Here is a 20,169-nt window from a genome sequence, read left to right as displayed (position 1 = left end):
AAACAGAATATTTTATTGATTATTACATGAATAAGCTTGCTTACGTGATATGGTAACAGTTTGGTTTGCTGGGCCCTTAACTTCAGCTGGATATCAGAATTACCAGGATTTATACTGATTTCAGTTTTTAAATGGTGGAGATGACACACAGGACCTTACGCGTGTTGGCTTTTTTTCTGTACTCCCCCTTACACTAAAGAGACAGGCTTTTGCTGTGTGTCCGTAAGCCTATACTGTTGGGCTCTGTAAGAATTTTTGTGAGTATTCTTTCTAATACTGTGTGAGCAGCCACCAGCAAACCAGCAACAAATCAGCCTGGCACAAACAAAGAAAAACTTATTTTCTGAAAAATTAGTGCTTTTGTTTTTTTCTTTTTTTTTGCAAAATATGCTTATTGAAATCATGCCACTACATGCAAATAACAATATATATATTTTCAAACAGTAAACTTTGTGTTTGAATATGGGTTCTTTTAGAGGAAAATCCCAGCAGGAGTCGCGTCCTAGTTTCAGGTGGAGTATACCATAGCCATAACCATTGTTATTGTTTGTTATTATTATTATTATTATTATCATAACCATTTTGGGGTTTGGGTTTATGCTAAGTAATGCAAATGGCCAGCTTTTGGTTCTGCCCCACACCTGGCACTCCAGTAGTGTGACAATCCTTGAGAAAATTTGAGGCTTCTTTCTCACAAAAATAGTTTGATGAGTACCAACATTCAAATGGTCACATCTTCTCCAAATCTTTTTGGATATCCATGTGTTGGACATTGTTGGAAAGCTTAGAAACCACATTTTTAAGATCTGTAATTAACTCAAATTGCCCCTGGGGAATCTTGTTGCTGTTTTTTTTTAATAACTGACACATTAACATTGTCAGGTTTACTTAATATTTTATCTTTTAAATTAGTAAAGAAGTAGAATTACACTAAAGTAGTCTGAATGCAGGCTGATATGGTTTGAGAGGGTTAATTTGTATTAAGAATTTTGTAGCTGTAAAACACTTCAGCACAGGTGTGTCAGGGCAGGGCCCCTTCCAGGAGTCCATGATAGGAGTGCAAAACTTAAAGACAACTGTATGCAATAAGCAAAGTTTTAGAGAAAAAGAAAAATATCAGAAGCTCATTGTAAGGGTGACAGACATACGCTGAACATCTGTTTCCTCCAATCAGGTTTCGCTTCTGCAGTCTTAATCTATGTAACAACACACTGAGGAAGTGGACCTGCTGTTGCATTACAGTGACCGTTCTTTGTTCAAACCAGAGGGATTTTTTTTTAAATTTACCCTCCTTTTTTCATCTGTGTTGACACATCTCGCTCCAATACAGAATTGGGAGAATTGTGGTGTACTAGTGCAAAGGGACAGTGAATAACCGTAACTTGTCTTTGAGTGCTGGAATAATTTGTAAATTAACCAAAGAAGTGACTGAAAAAATATCAGGGTCTAAAATTTGAGAATTTACATCCATTAACCAGGTCAGACAAACTTGTTCTATTTGCTACCACTTTTTTCATGAAAATAAAGGGAAAGTTTGTTTGTCATCATCTCACCTTGGTATGGTGACACACTTTGTGTTGCTGTTCTGCGTGCTGATGGCTTTCTCTAGCTCATCCAGCTGCCCAGTCTTCTTCAGCTTCTTTACCAAGCTCTTCACAGCTTTCTCGCACCACTTCTCCTCCTGTCCTCCTCCATTCTGCTCCCCTATTCCTCCAATTCCTCCTCCTGCTCCTCCATTCCCTGCTGGAGTCTTTTTCCAGCCCAGGAGACGTTTCACCACTGGAGGAGTGAAGGGAAGGATGGAGGACATGGTGGCCTGTGCTTGTACGTGGGTCCTAACTGTGTTTTGATGATCCTCTTAGAGCAACATAGAGACAAAGGGGCAGGGGAAGGAGGATAAACGGGTGATAATTTTCTGATGGAATTTATTATTGGAGATTTCTGCAAAGGTGATGAAAAAAGGGAAAGAGAAAGAGAACAAAAATGTCAATTTTTAACAAAAAAGAGTATGACAACAAGTGCATAAGGAACTCAGAGCATAATAATGTCTTGATTTTATATAAATATACATTAGGGGTGTAAGACTACGTGTAAGCTTATTCGTAACGTACTGATTCGGTATGGGCCTCTCGGTATGGTACAGACGTGTACCGAACAGCTATACTAGTGCATCTCAAAAAATTAGAATATCATGAAAAGTTCAATATTTTTTGTCACTTGTTTCTGAAAGTCAAACCCATATATTACATAGACTCACTACACACAGAGTGAAGTATTTCAAGTAGTGATGCACGATAACTATTTTTTTGAACCGATACGGATAACCGATAATTTCCTACTCTTGATGGCCGATAACCGATTATAACCAAATAATTTTTTTCAATTGTTGATTTAACAAAAGAAGTTTATTTGATGTTTTTATGCACGTCTGGGGGTAAGAAGGGGTTAATATGTAGTGAGCAAAGATATTTATAACTCATTTTAACTAATATCACTCGTGTTTTTCAAAAAACAAAGAACTATTCTGATTTTATAGCTGTTGTTATAGTTAACTTTTTTTAGTTATACATTTGTGTACCAAGTACAGCATACACAAACAACTGACATAGGTTTTCCCCCATCAACCAAATGATAACAGGCTGTTATGCTTGCAGGCTGGGTTTTTTTTTTTTCTTTTTTTTTGCTTATCCAGAATTAAAGCAAGCCGATGTTTTACATGAAGATTAAAAATATGCACTGACATAAGTCATATCACAGATAGGTTAAGAATGTAAAGTCCACCGTGGTCTAACTGAATGAAACCACGTCAAACAGAGCAGGCAGGTATACGTCTATGAAAGTAGCGATGGATCAGGAGACTGTCAGACTGATTTTGTTATTATAAGGTTGCGCCTTTAGGCTCTGGCAAGCTTTCTGCAGTTTTCAATGCCTGCTTAGGATCAGAGCTCCGCTGACTCGGTTCTGATGCCTGCGGCTGAGGCTAGTGGCTGCTGCTGCTTCGTTTTAACGTCGTTAGGATGATGACTATAAGTGACTTATAAGATCCATCGAGGACTTCTGTGCACTCTTTGCGACCTTTGCAGGGCCAATTCTACACACACGGTCGTGTTATCCTCCCCGGAAGTACTTAATAACACCACCCTGTTGTAAGCATTTTAGCACAGGGGCTGCTGCTTCCTCTTCTTTGCTGGTGCTTTAACAGTGGGTGTGTACTGCGGCGCCACCTGCTGTTTCGGAATGTGTAGTCTCCTGAGAAAGAAAACAAATGCCAGCACTGCCGTGCTGACAAAAATATATATGTTATTGTGACTCGTCGTCATGTTATCGGACCGATAAGTATGACGTAATAATTCCCTGTTATCGGCTCGATAGTTATCGTGCACCCCTAATTTCAAGCCTTTATTTCTTGAAATGTTGATGATTATGGCTTACAGATAAGAAAAAACCAAAATTCAGTGTCTCAAAAAATTTGAATATTACACAAGATAAATAAAAAGGAATGTTTTAAACAGAAATGTCAGGCTTCCGAAAAGTATGTTCATTTCTTTGCACTCTGTACTTGGTTGGGCCTCCTTTTGCATGAATTACTGCATCAATGCGGTGTGGCATGGAGGCGCTCAGCCTGTGGCACTGCTCAGGTGTAATGGAAGCCCATGCTGCTTTAAAAGCTGCCTTCAGGTCATCTGCATTGTTGGGTCTGGTGTCTCTCATCTTCCTCTTGACAATATCCCATAGATTCTCTATGGGGTTCAGGTCAGGTGAGTTTGCTGGCCAATCAAGCACAGTTACACCATGGTCATTAAACCAGCTTTTGGTACTTTTGGCGGTGTGGACAGGCACCAAGTCCTGCTGGAAAATGAAATCAGCATCTCCATAAAGCTTGTCAGCAGAAGGAAGCATGAAGTGCTCTAAAATGTCCTGATAGATGGCTGCGTTGACTGTAGACTTCAGAAAACACAGTGGACCAACACCAGCAGATGCCATGGCAGCCCAAATCATCACTGACTGTGGAAACTTCACACTGGACTTCACATAACGTGGATCCTGTGCCTCTCCACTCTTCCTCCAGACTATGGGACCTTGATTTCCAAATGACATGCAAAATTTACTTTCATCTGAAAAGAGGACTTTGTACCACTGAGCAACACTCCAGTTCTTTTTCTCCACAGCCCAGGTAAGGTGCTCCTGACGTTGTCTCTGGTTCAGGAGTGGATTGACACGAGGAATGCAACATTTGTAGCCCATGTCTAGTATTAGTCTGTGCGTACTGGCTCTTGATACGCTGACTCCAGCCTCAGTCCACTCCTTGTGAAGCTTCCCCAAATTCTTGAATGGATTTTGCTTGACAATCCTCTCAAGGCTGCAGTTCTCCCTTATGCTGGTGCACCTTTTCCTACCACACTTTTTCCTTCCACTCAACTTTCTATGAATATGCTTGGATACAGCACTCTGTGAACAACCAGCTTCTTTAGCAATGAGCTCTTGTGGCTTACCCTCCTTGTGGAGGGTGTCAATGACTGTCTTCTGGACATCTGTCAAGTCTGCAGTCCTCCCCATGATTGTGTAGCCTTCTGACCCAGACTGAGAGACCATTTTAAGGGTCATGAAACCTTTGCAGGTGTTTGGGGTTCATTAGCTGATTATGGTATGACACCATGACTTTCCAATATTGAACTTTTTCCACAATATTCTAATTTTTTGAGACACTGAATTTTGGGTCTTCTTATCTGTAAGCCATAATCATCAACATTTCAAGAAATAAACGCTTGAAATACTTCACTCTGTGTGTAATGAGTCTATATAATATATGGTTTTCACTTTCAGAAAAGAATGACAAAAAATATTGAACTTTTTCATGATATTCTCATTTGTTGAGATGCAATAGTACATGTGGAACGAAGCTCACATACAGACAGAAAACCAGATTGCAACTCACTGTCACACTGTCCTGGCAACCACACAACCACAGCAAGCAACAGCAACAGCCTGAATATTCCCAGATAAAAGTGTCCTGTTTAGGAGCACTTTGTTGCCCAGTAAAATACAACAGCGGACAAAGACAACAGTAGCGCTGACCTTATTCAGCAGCTGTGTCACTGACAGCACATCGTCCAGTGCACAAATCAAAGCATTTTAAAAAAGCACTACTCAAAGAAGAACATCACTGTAACTAGGAGGAAGAACAAAAAGTCTCACCAGCCAGTTATGAATTTCCTATTATTTCAGATACTTTTAATATAACTGTGATGTCCATGATGTCATGTGATGTTTGGTGTTGTCAGCCTGAGTGTCTGTGTCTGTGGGTGCAGCTCATTGATTGGAGTAATGTTACACACCTGTGCTTAGAGTGAGGAGGTTATTTATGCTCCCCACAGATTCACTCTCTCTCTGACCTGGCCTCCACACAGGTATACCACAGTTTGGTTTAGTTATGTTAGATTAGGTTGAGGTTTAGTTCAGTTTGCATTTTACAACATTTACACACATTATCTTCCCTCATGCAGATCTTACACTACTGACTCTACTGATTTACACACTTCATGCTGTAAAATATTTAATTTAGTCTTATTTTAAGTAATTTTGAGTAATTTGGTCTAATTTGGCATTTCTGAATCTTTAGTTTGGTTCAATTCAGTTTAATAAAGCGAACCTTTGCAGTCACCATAGTTAGCCACTCCTCCTCTACCTCTACCCTTACCTGTGGTGTACCACAAGGTTCAGTTTTAGGCCCAACTTTATTTTCTAATTATATGCTGCCCCTTGGTCAAATCATTAAGAATCATAAAGTCTCCTTTCACTGCTACGCAGACGACACACAGATATACCTGCCCCTGAGACCTGAGGACCCAAGAAGCCTAGCTGCTGTCATAGACTGTCTAAATGATATTAACTGCTGGATGGCACAAAACTTTCTACCACTCAATAATTTCAAATCTGAAATCATTCTTTTCAATATTCCAAACTCTCCCAATACAATCACAAACAGCCTTGGTCCATTGTCTACAAATATTAAATCAACAGCTCGAAATCTAGGAGTAGAATTTGACTCCAACCTCACCCTCAGAACACACATCAATAAAGTTATACAGTCATGCTTTTTTCATTTACACACAACTGCCAAAATAAAACCAATTCTCCACCAGTCAGATATGGAAAAGGTAATCCACGCTTTCATTTTTTCCCGTCTGGACTACTGAAACTCTCTCCTGTCAGGTCTCTGCCAAAAATCCCTCTCTCGCCTTCAACTGGTTCAAAATGCAGCAGCTAGGCTTCTAACCAGTTTTAACAGACAACATCACATCACCCCGATTTTAGCATCTTTACACTGGCTACCCATTACTTTTAGAATTGATTTTAAGATTTTACTTATTACTTTTAAAGCACTGAAGGTTCTGGCTCCAGAATATATTACAGAACTTTTATTCTCCTATGTCCCAGCCCGCAGCCTCAGATCCTCGGGTGGGAACCTCCTGGTCGTTCCAAAGTCAAGACTCAAATCTAAGGGTGAAAGGGCCTTCTCCATCAGAGCCCCTCAACTTTGGAACGACCTGCCCGAGGAGATAAGGCATGCAGAATCATTGACATCTTTTAAATCACTTCCTAAAACTCATTTTTAAAGACTGGCTTTTATGTGACGTCGTCTTCGTCTTCTTCTTATTTAATTTTTATCTTCTCACAGATTCTTACATATTTTAGTTTAATTTCCTTTTAATCTCTCCTTTACTCCCTGTCAACCTAATTTTATTTCCTTGCTCCCTGGCTGTTTTTAATTGTTACTATCTTCCTCACTTTATTGATTTTACGTCTTCACTGCTTCCCCTTTTGTTTACCTCTGTTATAATATTTATCAATTTTACTACTTTTACAGTTTTAGAGCTTGTTTAACCCTGTTTTAATATCTGTTTTTGCCCTCTTATTTACATTTTACTGTTTCTCTTTTAATTTCTTATGTCTTTAATTTTGGTCCTCTCAGTCTCAGCCTGTGTAGCTGGGTTCCTGCATTGCCTGGGTTCCAATCATTTTATGGTACTGATGTCTGTGTCTTGCCTGTATCCTGATGATGTTCACGATGTCTTAGCTGTGCAGCATGGTTTCATGTCTGCACTCTGATTGATGTTTGTGATGTCTTAGTTTGCATGGTCATCTAGGTTTGGTTCTATATTGTTGCTCTTTATCGATGTAGATGAATTATTATCTGTCTACATGTCACGTTCTGTTTCTTTTCTTTTGTCTGGGTTGTTGCTTTGTTTTTGTACTTGCTTCTGCACTTGTCAAAGCACTTTGTAAACCCATGTTTTTAAAAGTGCTACACAAATACAGTTATTATTATTATTATTAATAGTAAACTGCCTAATTTGATTATTTGACTCGGTTTAATTTGGTTTAATACAGCCTTATTTGGTTTAGAGAATTGTTTGATTTAAATGCTTGATTTGGTTTAATTTGGCTTGATTTGAAAATAAAGACTTCTTTAAAAACTTTGCCGTGATGTTGTCTCCCTCCTTTGTTGTGACCACCTGAGCCAGGTCATAACAAGTGGGGGCTCGTCCATTTAGCTTTGTTTGGTAAAACTGTTTTGCATCAGTAATAGCAGTTCTTTGGTCTGGTAGTTTGGCATTGGAGATTTGAATGGTGCTCTGGCTCTGTGAATCAAATTAATTCTACCTTCAACCCTCAGCCTCGGAGGAGGGGGAGAGGGGACTTCATCATATCTGCAGCTGCGCCACGGGTAAATTTATCCTCAGATTTCACATGGCTCTAACCTCCTTATCCTCCAAGATGGGCTGTGAAAAGTTCTCCCAAACTTTGTAGTAGGTCCTATTGGTTAAAAAAGTAATCTAGTGCTGAAGTTTGTCGTAATTGAATAACTAACTCATGGTTGTATGATGATGCGTTCAAGTTGGCTGGGAAATTTTAGTGTTTAAAGGACTGGTATAAATATGTCAATATATCAATTAAAATAACCTAGTAATTCAAATATGTATTTATTGGCATGCCGGTAGTCGAGTGGTTAAGGCGTGCGCCATATATGCAGGCGACCTGGGTTCGAATCTGGCCCGTGGCACTATTTCCTGCATGTCTGTCCCTGCTCTCTTCCCTGTTTCCGACTCTATCCACTGTCCTATCAAATAAAGGCAAAAAAGCCAAAAATAAATCTTTATTTATTATTTTTAACCATTGAAGAACTTTTGGAGGGAGGTTGCAGCATTATTAAGAATTGAAATGTAATTTATTAAGCCTATTTATTTTAATACAATTTAAAAAAAAAAAAAAAAATTGTATTTATTAGCTTCAATTACCATACCGAACCATGGTTTCAAAACTGAGTTACGTACTGAACCAAAATTTTTCTGTGGTGTTACACCCCTAGTGTACATATATATGTAATATCCAAATATAAATGAGTGTGTTTGATTGTAAAATTAAAAAACATCAATGCTCTTATACTGATAGTTTGTCTTCCACAGTTCTGAAACTTCTGTTTTATTTTGCTTTAGAGAGCAGATTTATTCTCAACAAAAAAGTATTTTAAACAAATAATGATCACAAAAATAGAAAGGGTTGTGAATGTCTCCTTTAAAAACAATCTGAATCCACTCTTGATTGATGGGCTACAATGCAAGGATTCATCAAACTAAGGAAATGTTAGTCCAATTGAATTCAGTTAAATCAGAATTGGCAAGTCATTAATCTACTTTTCACATAATTTCCATGTCCTGATATCCTGATCCTGGTTACAAAGGTTTGGATACTTTTGGCCCCATGTAGCACTCACCCTCCTTTTTTCCCCATTCAATCATATTTGGTTTGATCCAATGCAAAGTCATAATGAAATTCCAATTACTTTTGTTTGCTTTATAAAACTAATAAAATGAGGGTAACATAAGATCATTTCAGAAAAGGCAAAGTGTTTTCAAGTTTTGTTATTTATAAAAGAGACAAAATGAAAATGCCAGGCCTCTTCTATAAACATTTTAACATGAACCTTTGCTATTCTATACTTCTCACTTAAGTGGCATTCTGAAATGCTGCTAACACTAACGTAAAATATACAGTATAATTCCCTCAAGAAGCACAAATTGTTTGTTTTTGCTCTCATTTTGATATCATGTACAGTGAAATGCTCTGTGTGTTTATTATCATGTTATTGGGCTCCATTGCACTGAATGCCACAAAGTCGATCGCTATCAACAACACGTTACCATTGTGACCCCAAGAGTAAAACAGGCTGTAGGTGCCAGGACAATCTAAAACTGTGCTGATTTGTGACTGACAAAAGTGGCAGTATTTAATATTCAGGTCTGTTTGTCCTGCTTGCTAGTGTTGCCATCCTAGCAACACTTTATCCCTGTCATCTTAACAAGTGGCATTTGTGTGCTGCAGACTACTTAATCACTTTGTAAGTGTACAGATGGGCAAATATTTGGAAAGACAATCAGCAACAAGACTAACAACTGCCAAAAATACAAATTAAAGTCCTCCCCATTTCATTATCATTTTATCTGCTAATGCTAAAATTAGAGTGTTCGGTTTTCTATCAAACATGGTTATTATTAGTGATGCACGATAACTATATTTCTGAACCGATACCGATAACCGATATTTTTCTACTCCTGATGGCCGATAACCGATGTATTTTTTTCAATTGTTGATTTAACAAAAGAAGTTTATTTGATGAGTTTATGCACATCTGGGGGTAAAAAGGGGTTAATATGTAGTGAGCAAAGATATTTATAACTCATTTTAACTAATATCACTCGTGTTTTTCAAAAAACAAAGAACTATTCTGACTTTATAGCTGTTATTATAGTTAACTTTTTTAGTTAAACATTTGTGTACCAAGTACAGCATACACAAACAACTGACATAGGTTTTCCCCATAAAACCAAATGATAACAGGCTGTTATGCTTAACAAATGGAGATATTTGGGGGTCTGGGTTTTTTGTTTTTTTTTTTGCTTAAGCCAGAATTAAAGTGAGCTGATGTTTGACATAAAGATTAAAAATATGCACTGTCATAAGTCATATAAGAGATAGGTTAAGAATGTAGTCCACCGTGGTCTGTGGCTAACTTCTGTTCATAACGTCGATCAGACTGAATGAAACCACATCAAACTGAGCAGGTAGGTATGTGTCTATGAAAGTAGCGATTGATCAGGAGACTGTCAGACTGATTTTGTTATTATAAAGGTTGCGCCTTTTGGCTCTGGCAAACTTTCTGCAGTTTTCAATGCCTGCTAACGCCTGCGGCTGAGGCTCGTGGCTGCTGCCACTACGTTTTAACGTCGTTAGGATGATGACTCTTAAGTGACTTATAAGATCCGTCGAGGACTTCTTTCTACTCTTTGCCACCTTTGCAGGGCCAATTCTACACACACGGTCATGTTATCCTCCCCGTAAATACTGACACTACACCACGTTCCACATTATTACGCAAATGACATTTTTCTCTTATTTTCCTAAATATTAATGCAAATGAATAAATGAATATTTTTCAAGCCATCAGCCATTAAATTCAAAAGTTTCTGAACAAACTTTATAATGATAACCATTATTTAAAAAAAAATAAAAATCTAAAAATGCACTGTTTCACACTATTAAGCAGGCCACAGGTTTCAAGCAATATGGGAAAGAAAAAGGATCTCTCTGCTGCTGAAAAATGTCAAATAGTGTAATGCCTTGGACAAGGAATGAAAACGTTAGATATTTTAAAAAAAATTAAGTGCCATCATCCTACTGTGAAGAAATTTGTGGCTGATTCAGAGCACAGACGTGTTTGTGCAGATAAAGGCATAATGAGGAATGCCATTACAAACAGCAGCAAACAGGTATTTGAAGCTGCTGGTTCCTCTGGATTCCCACCAACCTCAAGGTATAGGATCCTCAAGAGGCTTGCGGTCGTGCATAAACCTACTATTTAAGCCATCCCTAACCAATGCTCACAAGCAGAAATGGTTGCAGTGGGCCCAGAAATACATGAAGACTCATTTTCAAACAGTCTTGTTGACTGATGAGTGCCATGCAACCCTGGATGGTCTAGATGGAGGAGTAGTGGATGGTTGGTGGATTGCCACCATGTCCCAACAAGGCTTTAATGTCAACAAGGATGTAGCGGAGTCATGTTCTGGGGCAGATTCATGAGGAGAGAGCTGGTAGGCCCCTCAGGGTCTCTGAAGGTGTGAAATGACCTTGGCAAAGTATATAGATTTTCTGACTGACCACTTTCTTCCATGGTACAAAAAGAACAGTAGTGCCTTCTGTAGCAAAATTATCTTCATGCATGACAAAGCACCATCTCATGCTGGAAAGAATACCGCTGTGTCATTAGCTGCTATGTGCATAAAAGGAGAGAAACTCATGGTATGGCCCCCATCCTCCCCTGACCTCAACCCTACTGAGAACCTTTGGAGCATCCTCAAGCTAAAGAGCTATGAGGGTGGGAGGCAGTTCACATCAAAACTGCAGTTCTGGGAGGATATTCTAACACCTTGCAAAGAAATTCAAACAGAAACTCTTCAAAAACTCACAAGTTTAATAGATGCATGAATTGTGAAAGTGATATCAAAGAAGGGCCCCTATGTTAACATGTGACTTGGCCTGTTAAGATGCTTTTGATAGAAATAGCTTTGAATTCAGTAAATATGACCTCCAAAAAATGCAAATTCAACACATGACCATTTTCACTTCTTTACAGCCTATAAAGTCTTTTAAAACTCTGAAAAGAGGGGGTGGGTGAGTGCTACGTGGGGTCAAAGTATCCAACACTGTGTCGCAGGATCAGTTGCTCTTCAGGAAATGGACGAAGGTATCGTATCCAAAGAAGGGGGGAGCAGTGACTTGCCTCTTGTTTGTTAATAGAAATAAATATGCCATACAACACAAATATGCCATAAGGGTACAGAACCCCAATTACCCTATGGCACAACACTACAAAACAATAGGGCACACCAACCCAGATTCTCTCAAAGTCATGGTTATTGAGGTCATCCCCAAAAACTTGTGGGGGGGGGGGGACTCAAACACCTCTTGCAGCGAGAGACTTTTTGGATTTACACACTAGGAGCTACCTCCTTTCCTGGTCTAAATGAGGAGATTGACTTCTCTCCTTTTCTGTGATTTTCTGTACCCAGTACTGTATGTGTCTCATCCATTTTTTAGAGTCACTGGTTTTCTTGTGCTTTTTATGTGATGTAGTATTGCAAACTGTTATGTTGCGATATCTTTTGTCAGCCAGCCATGTTTGACCTTTTGTTGTTTTTCCTGATGACACAGTGCTATCCTGATGGTAAATCCTACAGTAATTTGAACTGTTTTTAGTACTATTCCAGTTCTTTTCGGTCTTAGGCTTATCATCAACATAGCTCTTCTACTGAAGTGTTTTTTGACCTTTTGTAACAAGTGATACTATGTTAAGCTCCAGTTAACTTCAGTTGCTATCATTTTACTGAGTCCATGGCTGTGTCCGAAACCACACACTCATTCCCTGCTCCCTATCCACTCTATAGTGAGCAGCATATAGTGGACTATATAGTAGACTCAACTGCAAAACACTAAAATGATTTCGGACACTACTCCGGCCCCGGGCGATGACGTCGCCTTCTCACAATTAAAACGTTTAGCAGCAACAGCTCATAAATTCCCTTGACAACGGCTGAGGATCGAAATTAATGGTAGAATTTAAATGAAAACTGCTACAAAATGTAACATATTTTCACAAAAAATAAATATTCTAATAGATAAAAAAAGTTGTCTCTATAGTGACAAAATAATATATATATGTTTTGTGTGTATTATCCCTTATTTTTGCAAAAAGATGATGGTCACTTGTCTTGTAATCATCATAGGGGGAAAAAGTTGCTCCGTTTTGAATCCTTAATATTTTCTTACAGATTTGGTAAAACCAACAAACAAAAAAGCGTTTAAAAATGTTTTTATATATGTTCCTGTGCTCATCTCGTTCGTCCGTCATGTTTGAGAGCAGCAACCGCAATGCATGATGGTAAATATTGCTGGGCTAGTGACCATCGGTTGTTCACTACTTTTCACAATGCATTGTGGGATAGAATGAACGCACTATATAGTGAATAACAATGCTCACTCAGAATTCGGACACCACTACAAAATGGCGTATTCACTATATAGTGAATAGGGAGTGATTTCGGACTCAGCCCATGTTTGATGTGATTTTGACATATTTTGCAGTGAATCCATTTTGTGGCAACTTTTCCTCATTTAAACTTGCGAAGCCCATAATGTGATATGTCATCTTGAACTATTTATACCACTATTCCAATAAGAGCTTTATGCAGTATCTTTGCATGTTTTCATATGTTGTGGTGACCCTTTTGTCCTGTGATTTTGTCATATGATGACCTGTTTTTACTTAAGCATGTGTGTCTCATCTGCTCATTATGTCCTGATGAAGACTATCTGAAGTCAAAACGCGTTGGACATCCCTGTTTGAATAAAGGATTTTTATTATATCAGAGTGCCTTGGACTTCAGTTTTGACTGCCACCTACACTATGGACTTTTATTAACAAACAAAAGGCAAGTCACTGCTCCCCTCTTCTTTGGATACGATATCTTCGTCCATTTCCTGAAGAGCAACTTATCCTGCGACTCAGTGTTGCATACTTTGACCCCACGTAGCACTCACCCACCCCCTCTTTTCAGAGTTTTAAAAGACTTCATAGGCTGTAAAGAAGTGAAAATGGTCATGTGTTGAATTTGCATTTTTAGGAGGTGGAACAGTGCATTTTAAGGTCTTTATTTTTTAAACAAAGGCTATCATTGTAAAGTTTGTTCAACAACTTTTGAATTATGCTCTAACACAGTGGTACTCAACCTTATTTTACCAAAGAGCCACATTGTCTAAAAAATACTTAGTAAGAGCCACAATACAGACTGGGAATGTAAGGTAGATAATAGATCAGATAATCTATAGTTGAAATGAAATAAAACTGTGAATTGGTGGATAATTATGAGGTTAATGGGATACAAATGTCTGTATAATGTCAAATTAACTAATATGTCACTGATTTTTATTTTATTTTTTAAATTTTATTCATCACTGACATCAGGCTAAAACCTTGTATCTTAATTTTCATTTTTTTAATTTGTTTTTTTAATCAGTGCTATTGGTCATCCTTTACATCTGCCAGTGGTTTTAACCAATTCTAAAGCAATAAAACATGTCAAAAGATTACATTTTTTTTTCATTCCCTGAAAAGTGGTCATTTTGGAGATACCAGTCTTTGGCCCAACACCAGAGTTATTAAAGTTCCACCTGGCCTAAAGTTTTTCTAAGATATTAGAATGAGCTGAGTTTGAGCTCTGAGATGTTTTTCAAAGAAAATTATGAATTATGGACAGCTATTTGGGTATTTATATCTCACATTGGGACATTTGCTGTTGTTCTGGGGCTTTAATAACATAAAAGAGATACATTCTGATTTTTTTCCACTCATTAATTCTTTAGTAAAAGGGGGAGGGGCCTCATATTGGTCTTTGCCCTGGGCCTCCAAATGACTAAAATCAGCCCTGCCTCACACCTGCAGCTCTCCAGACACATCATTTCACCCTGCCTCATTTTGGAGCTTTGGTTTTATATTTCTGCTCTTTTGACAGTATTTATGATCATTAGTGCATTAATGATCAAATAAAACACCCACGTTTGGACAAATTTCACTAGATATGACGTTATCTCCACGTGTGATCCTTGAGAGTTATGCTCATTGATGACGCGCATTGGCATAATTGTCAAAAGATATGGGTGTGAGAGAGCATCGGCAGGATGTAGCTGGAGAAACAGTTAAAACGAGGAAATGGGAAGCTTCAGATTAAACACGACAGCACACCTCAATGAATGTGCAAACTGAAGAGACGCACCACCGGTGGACTTCCTCTGCTCTCTTCTCTTACACATGCTCCTCCGTCGAGGGCATCCGACGGCAATAAAATACAGATTTAAAATAATAAACTTTTAAATTTGGAAGTTAAAGCCTGTCTTCTTTATGTGGGTAACAGATTTATTGATGTGACCTACCATGAATCTTTACTGATGACAGTGTTTACCTTCATGAAGGTTTTTAGAGGGGCTGTCAAAATTGACGCATAAATGTAGATTAATCCGTCATCATGATTAATCGGATTAAAAATTTTGACACAATTAACCCATCTACAGCACAGAATGGTTCAAAATCCCTGAAACGTCTCTGGCAATGCATTTCGGGCAGTTTGTCCAAGTACAGTTACTGTCAAGCATGCCGCCGTGCGTGCGCAAATGGGCCGTTGATCCGGTAGTGACCAACCAACTCGATATGGAAGACGCTAAACAGCACACATCGGCCCTCTCAATGGGAAATTTGGGTACCAAAAAAAAACAAAGACGGAACAGTCAACATAAAGCATTATGCACATTCTGCAGGAAGGAGTTTTCTTTTCACTGAAGCACTTCCAGCTTAAAGTACCACATTAACGCGAAGCATGTGTTCATCAGAGATTCTGCTAGCATTTTGGCCAACATGTCGCCAAATTTAAAAGGGAGACTGTGAATAAAAGCGAATATTTTTCATCAAATTGATCTGTATTGTTTTGAAATTTGATATTATGAGCTGCTTACTGGGTGCCAAACGTGTCTGGCCCGGCTACATTTCTTGATTTAAAAATTTGGCCCAGTTGAATTTGTAATTGAATAGCCCTGGCATATATATTCCCTTCTTTCTTGAGTCTGCTTGCTTATGCAAAATGAAATGCGATTAATATAGATTAAAAATTAATGATATTTAATCATGATTAATCTAAATTAATCTACAGCAACCCTGTGATTAATCTGATTAAAACTTTTAATTGTTTGACAGCACTAGTTTTTAGTTAATGTTTGTGCAGCTGTCTGCACGTCAGCAGACACGTTCAGCCAATGGAGGCAGCGACACACTGCATCTGGCTACTCGGGGGCTTCGTAGTGAAAGAAATGAGAGAGGAAAATAATAAAATTAATAAATAGAAAAGCTCAGAGTCATGCTTGCCCGATCAGGCATGTCCTTACAAGTTTTGCTTGCCCATCAGCTTTTTGAAGTTGCCCTGGGCATTCAGGCAACCGTTATAGTCGGACCCTGGTAAGAAGAAAAATAGTGGCTTTTTTCTTCTTACCATGGAGATGGTGTGGTGTTAAGACTTTAGATGAGCAGCAAATTAATTTTTTTTGTAGAGAGTGCTGAAAACGAGTCAAAACTAAAGGCTCGAGCACGACGAATCTCTATCATCATTTGCAGCAGTGGCACAGGTGCAGTACGAAGAGTGTGTAAAACTTCATGCCACGACACAAAGTGTGAGGTCCTCGCAGCCCCCTGCACCAAAACAGTGCACACTTCAAGCTTCGTTATCCCATGCAGAGCCCTATGAACGAAAAGGTAAAAAGTGGGGAGATATCACAAAAGCTGTGGCGTACCTTATTGCTAAAGACATGTCCCCGTCGCAGTTGTTGAACAAGATGGCTTTATTCGGCTACTGAAAACCATTGACCCAAGATATCAGTTGCCAGGTTGCACGTATTTTGCAAGAGAAGTGCTGCTTAAAATGTACACCGAAGTCCGGGAGGGCCTCACTGCACAGCTCGCTAAAGTCACTTCGCGCTAACCACAGACGTGTGGTCCACCAGGATCTGAGTCATATCTGAGTGTGACAGTACATTACATGGAAGACAGAGCGTTAAAAAAGTGCCTGTCTCCTTTTAGCTCCTTAATTTTAAACTGAGAAATGTATCCTTATTTTTATTACCGGTTTTTAATCGGGGAACATGCCTGATTGTGACATTTGTCAGCTAAATTCTTGTTAAGTTGATTAAAATGTCAAATTTGACAGCTTGTCAAGACATTCTTCATGGCATAAGTGGAAAAAACTCATTGTTTCAGGAAAGTTATAGTAAAAGTGAAATCAGAATAAATAACAGTTGTAAAGTCACACGTAAACAAGAGTGATGTCAGTTAGTGATGGATTATAAATATCTCCCCTTACTATATATTTTAGGGGTGGGTAAAAATATCGATTGATCGAAGCATCGCAATATTTCCTCCCCCATTTCAGTATCGATTCAGCAAATCCTCTGAATCGATTCACCTCTTGGCCAGCGGGTGAATTCACGTTGTATGGACGGAGGCCGCACTCGGCCAAACAACAACCAACCATAACCATGTTATGTGAGGTTTATCACAATTTCCAAGAGGACAGAAATATTATTTAAGTTTACATGTACTTTACTTTTTCAGTGTTAATACAGAACTGCCGTGTTTTTTACTTTTGTACTCCATATGCACAAATAATTATTATTGTGCAAATTTTTATTTTCAGATGTTTTATTGCTCAAAAATGTGAGGTGACTTACCACATATGTTCACATGGGCATGAAAATGATTATAAAAAAATGTCAACAGGTTATTTGTGTATTTCTACTTCTTACTGAATCGACATTGAAGCATTTAAATCAATATTGAATCCAATCGATATCGAATAGAACCGCAACCTAAAGAATCGAAATTGAATTGAATCATGAGGTTCTTAACAATATCCAGCCCTAATATATTTACTCTCAGATGGGTATTAATACATAAAACCGTTTTTTTAAAATCAATTGAAAAAAAAGAGAATTCGGTTCTTATCAGTTATTGGCCATCAACTGTATCAGTTAAAAAATATACCTATTGTGAATCACAAGTATATGTATACTAAACCTGGATTTTAATCTCAGTATCTGCAGCTGATGGAATGACAGTGTTAATAACATTTTAAGCATGCAGTTCACTGGAGACACAATATACACAGAGCTACTCATTCAGTGTGCATGGTTAAATACCAGATGAAGAGATTACAGCCATTGATTGCGAATTATTCTGCAAAAGACAGATAAATTCTGAGTTGAGACTTTGCTTATGCTAAAGATTGATAACCAATAAATTATGGATAATGTTTTAGCTAAACAACAGTACTGAGGGGAGTCATGGAGTTAAAACACTACTGTAAAGCCTAGAATTAGCCATTTGAACCGAGCAGAAAATCTGAAATTGAGAAACAAAAAGCCCGACAAGAACTGTGGCGGCCACAATGAACGCGTCTCATAGCAAAGCTAACCATTGCTGTTAGGGCCTTGGGGGCAACATTAGCAACGGGTTTTCCTCAACCTTTCTTCCTTTGTGTCTGTGTGTGGGTTACTTCTTCGAAACCAAGATAATACGCACAACACCGGAATAGGCTAACGCTACAAACATCAATTGAGGTAAACTCTGACAAGCCAATAAAGGCAAATAGATGTATTTTGCTATCAGTTGCGATTAGGCTGTTCTATAAAACTACTGTGGAAAGTATTCCAGTCTCTTTTGTCTCGAAATGACTACTGCCGCCCCCCTCGCCTCCCTCTCTACAAGCATCTAAAAAAAAGGAATATGAAAAAAACCGCTAGCAAGCTGGCTACTTGGTGTCAAAGACAAATAAACAGGTCGGCTGCATGTTTTGTCGCTTACAACTTAAACGTGTAACACTTTAAAACAGACTTACCCCATAAAAGACGACAGGGCGCTTAAAGTTACTTAGGTTTCGCTTAGAAGATGCTGATTATTCATTTTAAAGCAGTCCGAGACACTTGAACTGTATTTTCCACCTTCGAGCAGCCGGGATGATGATGGCCCCTCATTCAAATCTCAACCAAACTTGAATCGCTACATGCAAAACAGAAACGCAAACACGACACACCCATGTCCCGCCTCCTCTATCACTCTGTTGGCTAAATTCCGGTATTCAGAGGAGAACCTGTTGTCAAACGAATTTTCTAAAGGCTTGAAAACATGTCCGTCAACAAGGACGAAGGTATGTCGAGGATGTTTGTCAATGGATACCTTGATTGTCCTTTCAGAAATGTATTGAAATATGGTTCGCAAAAAGAGTAGGATAGACTCAAATCAGACAAATGTTTAAAAGAGTTGCTAGAGAATAAAATAGATCACGTTAGTCTATATTTTGTGATGCTTCCCTTCTCGTTACCTGCATGGAAACATGATATCCTACCGGAATTTGTATCAAAATCCAATTTTAGAAAAGCCTAATTTAAAGAATTAACAAATAAGAGCCCTGCGGACATGAAGGGTACTTCAGCTCAAGAATGCCTTTAACATCGCTGATATTCAATGGACAAGACTCACATGCCAAATCTGTTCCTTAGATTTATATCTTGATATCTTCATTGAAGTAAAACTTACCTTAACTTATGCCCTAAATGTGGACAGTGGACTCTTGAGAACTTACATTCCCCTGCCATTTCTTTTCATATGCATTTTTGTTATTTTCATATATGATTAAACCTACAAGATGACCAAATCTGTTCAAATATATTGCTTTGTAGATAACTTTAGAAGACCAAACCATGCTGTTGCATCTTGGGGGAATTTCAAGTAAACAGCCTACTGTGAATGCTTTCAATGACTGGATGATTGTTGATATAAATGTAGGAATTAAAAAATATCAGATTGATTCACAATCAAATTGTTATCAACAGGTCCAACAGCCTATTGTAATGTGCATCATGAGGTACCTTTGTAGAGATGTCATGTTGGTTTACCAAAGCATTTTTTGATGATTCACTCATCAATTTAACTTATATTTGCAGACAACAAGAATCACCTACAATGCAGATATAAAATAAACTTACATGAAATCTAAACCAAATTGTTATTAGCAAAGTACAACATGGAATTGAAGAGCACATGTCAGGCACCAGAAACAGATAATGTATCTGGGACAAAAAAAAAAAAAAAACGTTATGCAGATTATGGAAACAACATGAAAACAGAAGTTAGATGTTAGATTTTAAACTGATCTCCAAGTACAGTTGTGTTTATTTGAAACAATACTGCACTCTTCAAGTTTAAAACTCTTGATTTACACCATTACTGATGTCCTGTCTTTTTTTTTTCTTGGTTTATGTACTGATAATTTGCTCCCCTTGCATCAGCCTTTATCACCTGTTTTTCTTTTCTTAAACTTCCTTTTCGGTTCCGCCTTCTAACATGCTCCATGTCATTCCCACCTACTCTGCACCTCTTATAAGTGTCAATTTTTGTATTTTTACAAGGAAAAAGTTATTTGAGTAAGAATGTTCTGTTTGTCTTGTTTTTTATAT

The 20,169-nt window shown here is 38.2% G+C and overlaps 1 protein-coding gene across 3 annotated transcripts in view; it reads right to left on the bottom strand.

The window, feature by feature from the left end:
• The window catches only part of smad2 (SMAD family member 2), a 42,643-nt gene extending 23,956 nt beyond the window's left edge, over window positions 1-18,687 (bottom strand). For all 3 annotated transcript variants that reach the window (XM_041810310.1, XM_041810311.1, XM_041810312.1), the window contains exons 1-2: window positions 18,552-18,687; window positions 1,554-1,941 (exon numbers count right to left, since the gene is read on the bottom strand). In XM_041810310.1, coding sequence (XP_041666244.1) covers window positions 1,554-1,810 — 257 coding nt within the window. In that variant the 5' untranslated portion in view covers window positions 1,811-1,941; window positions 18,552-18,687. The remainder of the gene's footprint in view (window positions 1-1,553; window positions 1,942-18,551) is intronic.
• Between the last annotated feature and the right edge of the window lie 1,482 nt (window positions 18,688-20,169).

Source organism: Cheilinus undulatus, linkage group 17, assembly GCF_018320785.1.
Source record: "Cheilinus undulatus linkage group 17, ASM1832078v1, whole genome shotgun sequence".
NCBI lineage: Eukaryota > Metazoa > Chordata > Actinopteri > Labriformes > Labridae > Cheilinus > Cheilinus undulatus.
Note: the sequence above shows the minus strand (reverse complement) of the source record. Positions and strands in the feature narration are given on the sequence as shown.